The 14143-nt window shown below is 38.3% G+C and overlaps 1 protein-coding gene across 2 annotated transcripts in view; it reads left to right on the top strand.

Moving 5' to 3' along the window:
* Nucleotides 1–14045, top strand: part of MAN2B2 (mannosidase alpha class 2B member 2) — a 30246-nt gene extending 16201 nt beyond the window's left edge. For both annotated transcript variants that reach the window (XM_086747507.1, XM_086747508.1), the window contains exons 8-19: nt 1544–1734; nt 2601–2787; nt 3701–3834; nt 6547–6803; nt 8718–8909; nt 9860–10112; nt 10226–10336; nt 10449–10641; nt 11299–11451; nt 11808–11920; nt 12819–12936; nt 13813–14045. In XM_086747507.1, coding sequence (XP_086603633.1) covers nt 1544–1734; nt 2601–2787; nt 3701–3834; nt 6547–6803; nt 8718–8909; nt 9860–10112; nt 10226–10336; nt 10449–10641; nt 11299–11451; nt 11808–11920; nt 12819–12936; nt 13813–13907 — 1997 coding nt within the window. In that variant the 3' untranslated portion in view covers nt 13908–14045. The remainder of the gene's footprint in view (nt 1–1543; nt 1735–2600; nt 2788–3700; nt 3835–6546; nt 6804–8717; nt 8910–9859; nt 10113–10225; nt 10337–10448; nt 10642–11298; nt 11452–11807; nt 11921–12818; nt 12937–13812) is intronic.
* The last annotated feature ends 98 nt before the right edge of the window (nt 14046–14143 follow it).

Consider the following 14143-nt stretch of genomic DNA (forward strand, 5'->3'; position numbering starts at 1 on the left):
TATCATTAAAATATCATTGGTATCAATAAAATACCTTTCTATATAATTGTAGCTACCATTACTTCATCACAGTATTTTGGCACTGTGGATGTATATCTCAAACTATTACAACCCAAATTTAGCTTATACATCCATATTCTGTAACGTGTCTGTTAAACTAATAAAAATAACTATTGCTTCCTGTGAATCATTGCATGGACTGATGCCTTACTTGCCTCGCTCTAGGAATCATGCCATATCTAACAACTTGCCAGTTTTAAGTGCTAATATCCTTTTACATCTGGGCTCTTACCTGTAACTTTTGGCATAATTTACAGGCAGTAGTTGATTGCCATTAGCTTGTGTAATAGCAGCACCTTCAATGTTCCAGGTGGGTGCCCACACATAGATGCAATTTCTTCCCCAAACGGCTTACTGTGCCTTGCAATTGCAGTATAGATTTAAGTGCACTTTCTCCCACGTACTACTTTGCTTCTTGATGATTAATCCTCTCTCATTCTTTCTATGCTGTTCTGTTATGAGTCACTTACTGGGCTTAGTGTCACTTCTGACATATGCCTTGGAAACTCAAGTTTTAAGTCCCAGATCAGTATTTCCTTTTTCTACTCTACATTCATTGTACTGTACTAGTGTGCATATGTGACTCTTCTGCTTGTAACCTTGAAAACTGAAATAGAATTCATGCTGTTTTGAACTTCTAGCATTTTTCAGACCAAAAAGAATTTGTCCTGGAGTTTTTGAGCAGAAGATTCCATTTTCTAATTGTCATCTTTGATCCTAGGCAGAGAGCAGGTTGTTACAGTTGCATATATGCACTTTATAAAGCACTTTCTGCAACTTCTCTCTGGGAATACTATTTAGCAGTGGTATATTTAGGAAAAAAAAAAATACCCCCCAAAACAAACAAACACTCCCCTGCCACTAAGCAGAGATTTAGAAAACACATATTTGTTTTCCTAGTTTACTCTGTGGGATACTGGAACATACTAGCACAAGTTAGCTGTTTAAATACTTTCCACTGACCACTTGAGGGCATCTTTTGATGTAGTTTGAAGTGTTGCAGTAGTTTGGAGTCATGTTATAACATCACTGTTTCTACTCCATTTTGAGGAACTCAAATTTAAGATAAATCCCTTTGACTAAAAGGGGGAAGTATAGAGAGCTTGTATCAAGCAGTAACCAAGGATTAAAATCCACTTCATTAATGAGTAATAAAATATGCTTCAGTGAAACTTCTCAAGTTGTCTTGTGCAGACCCACAAAGAAGAAATTTCTGCAAACACAGGTTACCTTAGTCAATAACAGCTTTGTATCAACACTCATGTTATTAGACCTGAAGGAAAGATTATAGTTTTCCAAAGTGCATGCTTATAGAATCATAGAATGGTTAGTGTTGGAACCATGTTTCTTTGTAGGGCTTATGACTATTCAATTTGATGGCTGATGTGTAAACCCACAGCATGTTTCATGTAAGAAGCTGTACAGTAGTCTAATAACAGAAATGATATTTTGACCTGTATTGGATCTGTTTGACTCTTATCAGAGCCATTTCAAGCATGGACTGGGTTTTATACTTCTCGGAGCACGTTGAAAGGAATTGCGAGGAGAGCAAGTTCACTGCTTTATGCTGGAGAGTCCTTTTTCACACAGTATGTCCAGAAACACCCAGCAAGTTCTATTTGCAAATGTGAAGCCTTAAAGCAACTTCAGAGCCTTAGATGGGCAGTTTCAGAGGTAAAGATTGATTTATTTTTTTAACTTGAATGAAAATGTTTATTGCTCAAAGGCAAAGCCTTGCTTAAGCATTTCAGCTGGAGTGTCTTGAGGCTGCTTTTATGTTTTTAGAACTAACTTTCCCCTTTAGCAAGTCATAAGTAAAAATAAAGCAATTTTTCAAAAAACTTGAAACATGACTTCAGGTCCTTAGCCATGCGTTCAAGACATGGTTAATGGCAAATGTTTTCTTCAGCCAATAAAAGAGTATATGGTTTCAAACTTTGCACAGGAAGTTCCTTTTCTTAATGTTAGTTTAATTATTTACAAAATGGATTTTAAAATAAACAAACAAACAAAGCCTGAACATCAGTGAAAACTCCTGATAATCTCTACTTCTGCAAGTTGGAAGAGGAAGGACAGATTTGTTTTCTCAAAGTGCAGCAGCTAAGTGATCAGCCTCATACCATTAACCATCTACAGGCCTCAGTGCTTTTGCTGGTAATAAATACTTTGTCGGCTAAGTTATTGACCAGATCTTAGTAGGAAATGAAAAACCTGTCTTGTTACGGCATTTTTGCTGCATTCTTGTTTTTGGTAACTTGTATTTTTTTTGGTCTGAGTATGTAACTTTAGTAATTTATAAATATTAAAAGAGGAATATATAGAGAGGGAAATCTGTGTGCGTCTTGTCTTTGACCATTTCATTATATATATATATATATATATGTAGTAATTTGGAATTGGCAAAATGTGAATCTGTGAATATAGCTGTAATATGTTTTAAGTTATATGTCTGAAGGTTAGTGGGCCATGTTAATACAAATGTAAACCTGCAGTTGTCATCCTGTTGCATTGTGACCTTTCAAACTATTCTTAAATGTAAGGTCCAGCATCACGATGGTGTAACAGGCACAGAGTCTCCCAAGGTGAAGGACATGTACATGAATAACTTGATGTATGGAATGTTCAACGTAAAGAAGCTAATGGCTTCCATAATCTTTGACATGAACAAGGCAAAGAAGAACAGAGAGGTCTATTCTTCAATTTACAATAAAGACTCAGGAATACCAGGTACTTTTTAACACAGCTTTTCCAATTTTCAGGCTAACTTAGCAAAGCTATTATGTTTTCCTCGAAAACCATCAACATACAAGGTACTGCCTAAGATCTGTGCACCACAGCTGGAAAAGCCTGTTTGCCTTATAAGACCTGCTGGACCTCAGATAAACTCAGAGGAATTTATGAGCTCTCAGATCTCAGCATCTGAAACCAGGAGCTTTAAACTGATGTTAGAGTCCTGCCATGATGCATATAGTAGACCTGGCTCCCTGATTCAGACCTCAACCGTATAACGGGGGTTGAAGAGGTGCTGATTGGGGAATTACTAAACCAACCTTGCTATGCAACCTAAGATTAAGGGGTAAGAAGCACAGTCACAGTTAGGAAGTGTTCTTGCTATAGTGTACTGCCAACTTTTGTCAAAAATGTAAAGGAATTTTTAAGGAGTCTATTTTAAAGACTGTACATTCCCTTTTATCTTTACTTGGGAAACTTTTTAAACTGTCAAATGTAAGTAGTGCCGTGGGCTGCGCAACAGACTGATTTGGTTTTTTACAGGGTTGTTTTTAGATTAGGCTTCTCACTTGATCTTTTGTATAACTCTGATAAAGTTAATACTGCATGACAATGAGTTGTGGTAAGCAGCTTATTTTCACTAAATGCATTTACATTAAACTCAGGTGTTATTTTCTGAAGACACAGTCTCTTTTTATTGGGCAAAGAATAGAAGAATAAAGCAGAAGAGGCTTTTAAGAAGTACTATAAAGTGTTTTCCTTTTTTCAATCATAAAGTTTTACTGTGGGGTTTTATGTTAAAATTTTGTAAGATGGTTGTACCTAGATAGATCTCTCAAATACTTTTTTATTATCACATTTTAAAAATACATAGTTTTAGTGACTGATAGCTTTGTTTGTGTGCACAAAGGTGCTGCAGATGTTGGCCAATATGTTGTTGTCTATAATCCACTGGCATGGAACATCACTACCTTTGTCACAGTTTCTGTCAACCACTTGGCAATGAGTGTATATGATGAACTGGGACATTCTGTACCAGCTCAGGTACTTCAACTTTGTTTTTTTCTGTTGCTTTTCTTTCACTTGTCAGTTTTCACTGACTTGATCCTACCTCCAGTCAAAGTGTGGTAATGTATAGTATTACAGTGAAAACAACTATTAATTTAAACTGGGATTTTCCTAGTTCTCCTTCAAGTGATTTTTGTTTGGTTTTTTTTTTTTTTTTAATCGCTTGTTGTGTCAACTAGAGTTTTTTTTGTCTTAACAACCAAAAGGGCTTCCTGCTCTTCTAGTGTGTTTGTTTTGTCCTTTGCGTGCCTGCTGTGTGTGACCTGGTACTTCTTATCTTGCTTTTCTTTCTATAAAACACAGTTTCCAATAAACCTTTTTGGTTGAAGCCTTGCCCTACAATTAACAGTCCTGTTTGTACAATAGACAGATTGCCTTGAGGAGAAGAGATTTAAGAAATGTAGATCTTATTTACAAGCCCAAAAGAAACTGGAGACAGTCAGCTGCCATGTGACTTGTCGTTCTGTCATAGCCAAGCTGCGAGACAAGACCAGCTACCCCCTGGGAGAGAGGAAAGTGGCCTCAAGTGAAAGCTAGCACTAGCTTTTCTCAGGGGCATCTGCTGTAGAGAGAGTGTCATCATCAATGGCTTGATAAACCTGTAGGAATGCCTCCTGTATGTAAGGCCTGAAGAGGCATGACATAATTCCAGATGCTCCCCTCTGTCCCCAAGATGCCAGACAGCTTAGCAAGTTTTGCCAGCTGGACAGAGTTTCTGTTACCTGTGGCTTATGACTATCACCGTGCATCAAGGCACATTGTAGTCAGGCAGTGAAACATAACATTTGTCTCCTGTTCCTGCCTATGTAGATGACAATGGTGTAAGACCATGCTGCCTTTATTTGGAAGCCATCAGTGTCTTGGGTTAGCACATGGCCATGCTTACCTGTCAGCCCCTTACCTACCAGAAGTCCTGCCATCTGAATTACTTTAGCCTTGTAAGGTACAAGGAGGAGATTGATGTGTACTTAAAGATTTATTTCAGATTTTAGGATGCCCTAAAGTCTGTTCCAGAGTTGGTCTGTACTCTGTTTTGCTAGAAGTTACCCATATATGTATGTGGAGAGTCACTTGAGGCTAAATGAAATCTCTTTAACAGCAATGAGAAGAAGATTTGGGCTTTTTTTTCTTCCAGCATGTACTCTGTGATTCTTCAGAAGTACGTCCATGTCACATGCTCCTTCCTTTTGAGAGAAAGAAATCTTTAGCTCAGAACCCTGATGTAAGCATGTGGCTGAGAGGAACTGAGGCTTGGCAAGTGCTTTGCCTTCTTCTATGCCGCATGTGCAATTTGTATAGTGAGAATTGGGATAGGCCTGGTTGATACCAGTAAGGTTAGGAGATCTGTGGTGTGAGTAACTGGGCATATGCCAGTCTACAGTGCGAAGGTACAGACAACTTGCTTTAACTTCTGGGTAGTCATAACTAACCTCTTCGTCCATGTAATCTGTACAGTATTTCTCTAGTCCTATTTTCTTGCCCCAAACCAAAAGTAGTACTAAATTCTGTAACATTAATGGGCTGGATACGTGTACTTGAAAGATGATTAAAAACTGTGTTTAAGATATTTTGGTATTAAGTAACACTGGTGTTGTGTTTACTGTTCAGAAGTATGCCACGTGCTTCTGTCTCCCTCTCCATGTGCCTCGCTTAAGGTGAGGGCACGTCTGGGTGCCTCCTCTTTGCCACAAGTTTTCTCATACTTGCGCTAGTCATCTCCCTTGCGTTTCAGTCTCTTTTCTGTCATTTGACTGATTAGTTTAATTTGTGATTATTTCTGCTCATACAGACGTTTTGCAATGTGATCTTAAATCAAGATCTACAACTCTATGTTCACATTAAAATAAGACCTTTGTAATTTGCTTAGTGACCCTCTTTCCTTCGCAGAAAGGCTAAACTTAATCCAAGTTCACCGTAGTCCCAATTAAAAGCAGCACGGATCTACATTATAATTGAGAATTATAAGAATGACATGTTTAGAAACTTATTTTTAAAGTATGTCATGGTTTAACCCCAGCCAGCAACAAAGCCCCACACAGCCTCTCACTCACTCCCCTGCGGTGGGATGGGGGAGAGAACCAGAAGAGTACAAGTGAGAAAACTCATGAGTTGAGATAAAGGCAGTTTAACAAGTAAAGTAAAAGCCGCACATGCAAGCAAAGCTAAACAAGGAATTCATTCACCGCTTCCATCCGCAGGCAGGTGTTCAGCCATCTCCAGGAAAGCAGGGCTCCATCATGCATAACAGTCACTTGGGAAAACAAATGCCATCACTCTGAACGTCCCCTGATTCCTCCTTCTTCCCCCAGCTTTATATGCTGAGCGTGACCCCACATGGTAGGGGATATCCCTTTGGGCAGTTGGGGTCAGCTGTCCCGGCTGTGTCTCCTCACAGCTTCTTGTGCACCACCAGCCTCCTCGCTGGTGGGGTGGGGTGAGGGCAGGAAAGGCCTCGACTCTGTGAGCCCTGCTCAGCAGTGACTGAAACATCCCCCTGTTATCAACACTGTTTCCAGCACAAATCCAAAACATACCCCCCTACTAGGTACTGTGAAGAAAATTATCTCAGCCAAATCTAGCACATAGTAGCTGCTAATTTTTGTAATTTAGGGCTTACAACATATGAAGATGGTTGGCTTGCTAATTAATTTTCTGTAATGGAGCATTGTTGTATATGTTAACACACAGGTTCAAAGCTCAGCGGAGTCCCCTTCTGCCTATGATCTCTATATTCTAGTTGCAATAAGTGGTCTGAGCTACAGAAAATACAGTGTTAAACCCTTGAACAGTAAGCAGTCTGCAGTTGTTGGAAGATCAGTCATGTATGAGCGAAAAGACATAACTCGTGCAGATCAACAAAGTCAACAGTTGCTTTCGGTGGTTAACAACTGCTACCAGGTCTTGTTTGACCAAAATACAAACCTAATGCACAGCATTACAGAGAGGTGAGATTGCTTGTTTTTAATGTTTCAGATTCTATAAAACCCTTTGTAAAAGTAAGTCCAAGGACTGAATCGTGTATCTCAATTCTGAGACTTAACTAACAAAATGTTCTTTACAATTACTCTTTTTTATCCCCAGTTCATGTCCTCCTTTCTATAAGAAACAGCAACACTGGGTTAGGTGTGATTCCATACTATTTCTGTAATGTTGTTGCCCTTTTTAACTGTGCAGTCAGTCTAAGATGACCTATCACAGTATTAACTAGTAGATCAGCAGAATCTCATTGTACTTTAGGACGAAAGAGGGTTAAGAATTTGCATTTGTATTAAAAATAAATAAATAAGCACATAGACCGTGGCTATACAATGAACCTTAAGTGATAAGTAAATCAGTAGAGGTTAAAGTGATTTACTTTACTGATTAGTAAATCAGTAATGTTTTGCAAGTCCTGTATCGCTGTTTTTGTGGTAGGGAACTACAAAACCTTTTGAAAGGAAACATTTAACTAAGGAAATGCTATTTAATCAGGCAAATAACATGGAAGAACAATCAAGATCAAGGTGAGATATGGGGTTTGCGGATTGCCTTTCTCGGCTGGTGTGATTTCTCGGCACAGTGGAGCTGTGCTGCTTTTTGCTTGCTCAGTATTCAGGCTGTCAGCTACATACTGATGGAAGATTTGACCCCTTTGGCATTAGAATAGTAACTACTAGACGTCTTTCACCTTTGTGTTTTTGTTCATAAGTCTGCCTCCTAGAGCAAGAACTTGTTCACTGTAATTAAAATCAGCTTTGAAAGTATAGATGTGCCTTAATTAAGAACCTTTCTCAAAGTGCCTCCAGATCCTAACTGTTTCCAGATTCCATGAGGAATATAATAAGAAATATAATGAGGAAGAAAAAAAATCTGAATTCAAAACCCATTTTCCTCCATCTTGTTCTGGCAGGTAGCAAGAGTTAGAATTCAGGGTGTAGGAGAAATGGGATACTGGACTTTCAGGTTAGCCCAGAATGTTTGGGTTTCAAGGAAGTTTGCTTTGGGATAATGAGAAAGAGTGAGGCATCAGGTCAGAATGGGAGGAAAGGTTAAAAAAAAAATGAGATCTTCAACTATGAGGCCTTATAAAGTTTAGCTGCAACAGTTAAGAGCTTCTAGGTCCTGCCCCTGCACTGGAAATGCAGTGTAGTAGATAGCAGAAGCAGAAGATAAGATTTGGATGTTTTGCTCCTCAGTCATTACAGTTTGTAAGTTGCTGTATTAACACTAGCTAAAATGCTTGGCAGTTTAAATTTATGTGCCAGGAAGGCTCCAAAAGCAGAGTAGAGCAGGTAGCCAAGGGCCATAACATCTGAAATTGCCTTCATATGTCTTTCCAAAGATTGTGACATGGAGTTATGAATAGCTAAATTGTAAGCTTCAGGGGAGGAAGGAGGAGACAAAGTAGGTACTGAGAGAGTGTTAATTTTGCTGTCCTGATGCCATTATATTCGTTACCAGTGTTAAATATTGAAACTTGCATCATGCTGATTTACCTAGCTATGAAGTCAGTTAAATGAATCTTTGCTCATTAATGTGGTACAATGTACCTCATTTTTGTGCAGTGGGTAGTTTTTGATCCTGTAGGAACTTTCACGTCAAAACAACAAGCTAATGTAGATGCTCCTTCTGTTTTACAAAAGTGTAAAATGACATAGAAACTCCGTTTATTTGCACACTGACAGATGTCTTAACAGGAAGCACTTTAATTCTCTGCTGTCCTGATTTCCTAAATCTTGTGAAATCAGTTACTCACTTTGAGGAAACTGGTTTTTTTCTTACATTCCCTGCCTCATTCCTGTTGCAGTTCAGCTTTGCATCTATTCTATACAAAATGTGTTTGTAAGGAACATGATTTTTCCTCTTCTGTGAATTCACAGGGAGACTAACCAGACTGTCCAGTTGACTCAGGAGTTCCTTGAGTATCATGTGAATGGAGATGTGATGAAAGGACCCATTTCAGATAACTATTTATTTTCCCCAAATGCTTCAGCTGTTCCAGTATCAAAAGCAGTGGGTTTGGAAGTGGTTTATGGAAACTTGGTGACAGAGATACGGCAATATTTCTACAGGTACAACACCGTTTCAGCTTCACTTCAGTGCAATGTTTAGTTCTTCGTAGAAATGTATGAGTTTAATTTTGTATAGATAGTCCTAAACAGTGAGCTTTGCATTATGTTCAGGATTTAGACAAAAGAGCTAGCACGCATCTGCTAAATGTAGTGCTGAGGAAGCATCTCCTTTAAATAGCACATATTGCTGCAGGGAGGGAGGTGAAAGACTGTTCAGAGTTATCTTCTGTGGTTTGCTTCATGGTGCAGCTTCTGTTGGTATCCTGGTTCCGTACAATTCAGTGAAAATTGCAGGTAATGTTTTACACAGGTGGAACTTTGGCATAATGGTTCATTTTTATAACTGTGAGTGTCTTCTTTACAAGTGAATTAGAGAAAGGAGAAATAAATGCTACACAAGGACACTCTGCCCCCTGATGAACTGGCTACTTTTCTGTGTTAAAATTATATTCCTCTCTAATCCCTTCACCCTCTTTTAAATCTGGTTACTTGATTGAAGCCTTTGGCTTTACATGGCATTGTACAGGGATTGTAGTTGAGAAGGACTTTTGGAAAACAGTAGAATTCTTGCATCAAAACTAATGTTGCCCAGATTGAAAAAATACATGTATTCTGTAGAATGTAAATGTGTTGCTTAGGGAGTCATAATGGTTTTAAATTTCTTTGTTAATTTTGAGAAAAACAGAGCCTCTCTTAATAAAATTGAGAGTCCTCTTTACACTTACGACACTAAAGAAAATTGTAGGATATCATTTACTCCAGCTAGTTATCTGTATATTTGAAAATCAATTTGAAATTTAAAATAATTGTATACGGAAGTGAAATATATAGAAAACAGGCAAGAAAGTTGTCTGTGTGTAGGATGACATGGTGAATGATTTGCAAGTCTTGACATAACCTGTGAAGTGCTCCACTTTATAAACTCTCCATCTTTCCTCTCATTTTTCTAGTAATGTCACTGCTCAGGATTTCATATATGCGGTATATACCAGGATGTATACAGTACCAGAAGGCTACGATGGGAAGTTGCTTTGCTATAGGATAGAGCAAGAATACAGTGTTGGGCCTTTGGAATTAAATCGTGAAGCAGTTCTAAGAACCAGCACAAATTTGAACACCAGGCAGCTACTCTACACTGACAACAATGGATATCAGATTCAGAAAAGACCGTTCAAGGCCTATGTGAATAACACAGTGGCTCGGGTAGGCACAAAGGCGTAATTCAAAGTCAGTTGCGTCTAATCTTTGTTCTCCGTTACTGCTACCTAAGTTAATATTACCACTGCATGATTTCATGATTTACTGTGTGTTTTCAGAACTATTATCCTATGGTCCAGACTGCCTACATTGAAGATGATACCACAAGGCTGATGCTGCTGGCAGAAAGAGCTCATGGTGTCTCAAGTCAAGGAAATGGACAAGTGGAGGTAACATAAAAAAATATTCTTCTTTCTAGGAGAGCATAATTTCATGGCTGTTGATAGTATAAGTAAAGCATGATGGCTGATTATTGTTGTGACATTTAACTTCCCAATACAGATAATGCTTCACAGGAGACTCTGGAACAACCTTCAGTGGGACCTAAATTACAATCTCACCTTGAATGACTCTTCAGTGGTTCGCCCTGTGATTTGGCTTATTTTAGGAACCAAGGCTGCCGCCAATATTTTGTATCGGATGAGTGGACTCGCATTAGAACACAGGCCAGTAGTAATGTTTGGAGCATTATCAGGTAACTCATTCCATCTCCTGTGCTATCTGGCATCCAAATGGCTTTTTTGTTTTGCTCTGATTTATGCTGTTAAGTTTGTAAATGCAGACTTCAAGCCTATGTGTGGCAAAGTTAGTATACTGTGAGTTAGGAGGCAGATTTAGGGCCTTCCCAATTACTTTGCATTAATTTCAAACATGGATGTTGTGCAAGCATATGAAATATTTCTCTTGTTATGTAATTATCTCTACTTTCAGAGGAGAATAAATTTTGAAGCATCTAATGAGAACTAAATATCCATACAGGGAATTAGTGCAAAGTAGCTTGTGCACCATATATCAGCTTCCTGGATGCCGAGTCCTTAAAGACCATTTTTGAGTCATTCTTTTAAAAATACTTGTTTGACTTATTAACTAAAACTGAAGACTGGTAGCAGAACAGCAATTTAAGCTGTGGTGAAATTTGCTTTATGGAAAGCTCTAACATACTTCTTTAGCAGTTAAAATCATGCTGTTTTCTGCTTTGTATCTCAGAAGGCCTTGGAGGAGAAAGCATAGCATCTGCTCTGCATCTGCCTTGGCAGAAAGAGCAAAAATCTCTTTACCCTTCCATGTTCCCTAGCCAGGCTTGTGCGTGTGATGGATGTTTGATGTTTGCTTTGTTTCATTTTGTATGGAGGAGGTAAACCAAAGCTATCCGGACAACTTCAGGAGAATTCAGTCCACAGTTCACCTATAACTGTTCCACCTAATCTTCATCTCCAGACTCTGAGCATTCCAGGGTGGAGATACAGCTCTAACCATGCAGAGCAGGTCCACAGCGTCCACATGGGTAGGTGCTTTCAAAAAGGTGGCTGGATGTTACACTTAAAGAAGGTGGCTTTTTTTTTTCTGTCTTCTATGACTATACTTTAGTGTTAAAGTCCTCTATCAAGAAAGTTAATTGTACTGTAGGATTGCTCTACTCAAATAGTAAAATATTTCTCCTGCATCTGTTCATCATGTCTATTAGTGTCATTCTTATCAACAGTGGGAGCAGGGTGTTTCTTGCTGTTAGTCCTCTTGCTAATTTTAAAATATGGGAATTAAGTTTAAATTATGAGAGTGTAAAGCTAAAAAAAAAAAAAGTTGAAAAATCTGTTTTATTTTTAAAGTAAGAAAATTTTCACATTTTGTGTTCTCTTAAAGGTAAACAGAAGCAAAGTGATGCAGACTTCAGTCGTGTCCTGCTAAGAATTAGGCACTTGTATGAAGTTGGAGAGGATCCTGTGCTGTCTCAACCTGTGATGGTAAATCTGAAGGTAAATTTAATACTTAGAGGCAGAATACCACTTGAGGTGTTTTTATTCCAGAGAGAACTGGTTCTGGAATGAAACATCCCGTGTGCTAGAGACTTCACAAAAGATGGATACAAAAATACTAGCATAACTTTAACCTCAGAGGGGAGAAGGTCTTGTTTTCACTCAGCTTTGCAACACAGAAGCAGTTACTTCAGATGAAGTTGCCATAGACACAGCTTGAAGATCTGCATAAATATCTGTAGGTCTGGTTCTATTGAGCTCTTGGTTGTTTAACACTTCCTGCAGTACCTTAACCAGTGCAGGGAGTGGCAATCTGTTTTGCTGTTTCTTTAGTTATTGCAAGTTGTACCTATATGTAGTGACATGTGGACAGGATTAAAGGAATCAAACATTTTTCCTCTATTGTTTATTTCTGTGAGTTTTTGAAACTTTGGTCACTTCCGTCATGTACTGTGTATTTTCAGTTTCTTTTTTATTTGGCCTTTCATATAGAAGTAGATTATTTTCTAAAACATAGCAGGATTTATTGTTTTAACATGTGAAATCTGGATTGTGATGACAGAAACATGGGAAACAATGTATAGTGTTCTCTGTTTTGTTTTTAAAAGTGCAGTGTGAGTTTCAGCTCTTGAATGGAGAGCTTAGTAGGCTCTCAACTTTGCTACAACACCGAGGAAGCTCTCAGCACCTCAGCTTCTTAGTTTGAAGCCTGGTGAATCTGTAGTTGCCCTTTATGTTGCATGACCTAGCAGATTTTTTTAAGTCTCTACTGCTTTGCTTAACAGATCAATGCTAGAGATTAAAGTTCTACTCTGGTCTAACTGTGTACTAGACCAGTGGGTGTGATGCTATTTTCAATACAGTGTGTTTTGATTCCATGTGTTTTCTTTACTTGCAGTCTTTACTAAAGGGATTAGGATCAGTGATACTAGTGGAAGAGCGATCGCTCACAGGCACCTGGGATGTGAACACTTTGAAGCGGTGGAAATGGAAGACTGCACAATTTCCAAGCAAAGGTAGGTGGAATAAAGTGGCTGGTGTCTGTATTGTTGTTGACTGTTGAAACTCAATTAATAGTCTAATTAAAAATATAAAAATACTTGCAAGATTAAAAATGTATTGTTCTTCTGTATGACAGACCTAGTATCTGGCAGAGCCTACGAGCCATAACAAGTACTGCAAGTACTACACTGCTGTATTTCTCTGATGGCTTGTTTTGCCTAGAAGTGTTAAAAAGCTTGAAGTCTTTCTGGAGTTACCTTTGTCCAGATGGAAGTGGCTACTTTATGAATTCACACTTGAGACACAGATTGATTTTGTTAGATGCTGATGAGTTGTGTTAATCTAAGTTTAAGCCTGTGCTGCAGAAAAACAGACAGCTGCAGTTAAAAATCCCCACTGTAATCAGCTTAAAGGACTGTGTGGATATGATTCAAGTTAGGGCTGACACTCAGGTCAAATGCTGTGGGTGACCTAATTTCATTTCTCATTCCAGTTAGTTGTTTGGACATTGTCACTTACATCTATATATGTGCCTTGTAAAAAGCTTGCAGAGATTTTGGGCTGGACCCAATGGGAGTTCAGAGCTCTACCTGGCCTGCAGCTAGGAACTTGCTTGGTGTTTACTCATGATGAGGAAAAGGTGTATGACTGGGGAGTTTTTCACATTTTCTGTGTACTCAGTGTGTGAAAAGTAGACAGACTGTTGCATTTATTCACAATATTAAAAAATACATCTTAGGCTCCATACTACTTAGAGATTTAAGGAGGAGAATCTGCTCAAACACCTACTTTCAAGGAAGGGATGAGTTAAAACTATTGAGATAGAATAGTATGTACATTTGAGCAAAGCTGCTTCTTGAATAAATTATCAATGTTTTTGTATTTTACAGGATTCTTCAACAGTACACAGACCTCAGAAAACTGTATAGTAACTGTTTACCCAAAGGAAATAAGGACTTTTTTTGTATACTTTCAAGGTCAATAAAATTTGACGTATTTCAGGAGTGAATATGTAATAGCCTCCAATTTTTGTTTCAAGACATGAGTGATGATCTTGAACCACTATTAATGAAAGGAATAAGCATTTTGGAATAAACTCTAAATTTAATTAAACTCTTGGCCTGAGTTGTGGGTATTTTTGTTGGCTAATTATTTACAACTCTTTTTTTTTTTTTTCTGAAACATGTTCAATTCAAAAATACGGAAGTGACCTTGGTGTTG

Source organism: Chlamydotis macqueenii, chromosome 4 (genome assembly GCF_036417535.1).
Source record: "Chlamydotis macqueenii isolate bChlMac1 chromosome 4, bChlMac1.mat, whole genome shotgun sequence".
Lineage (NCBI taxonomy): Eukaryota > Metazoa > Chordata > Aves > Otidiformes > Otididae > Chlamydotis > Chlamydotis macqueenii.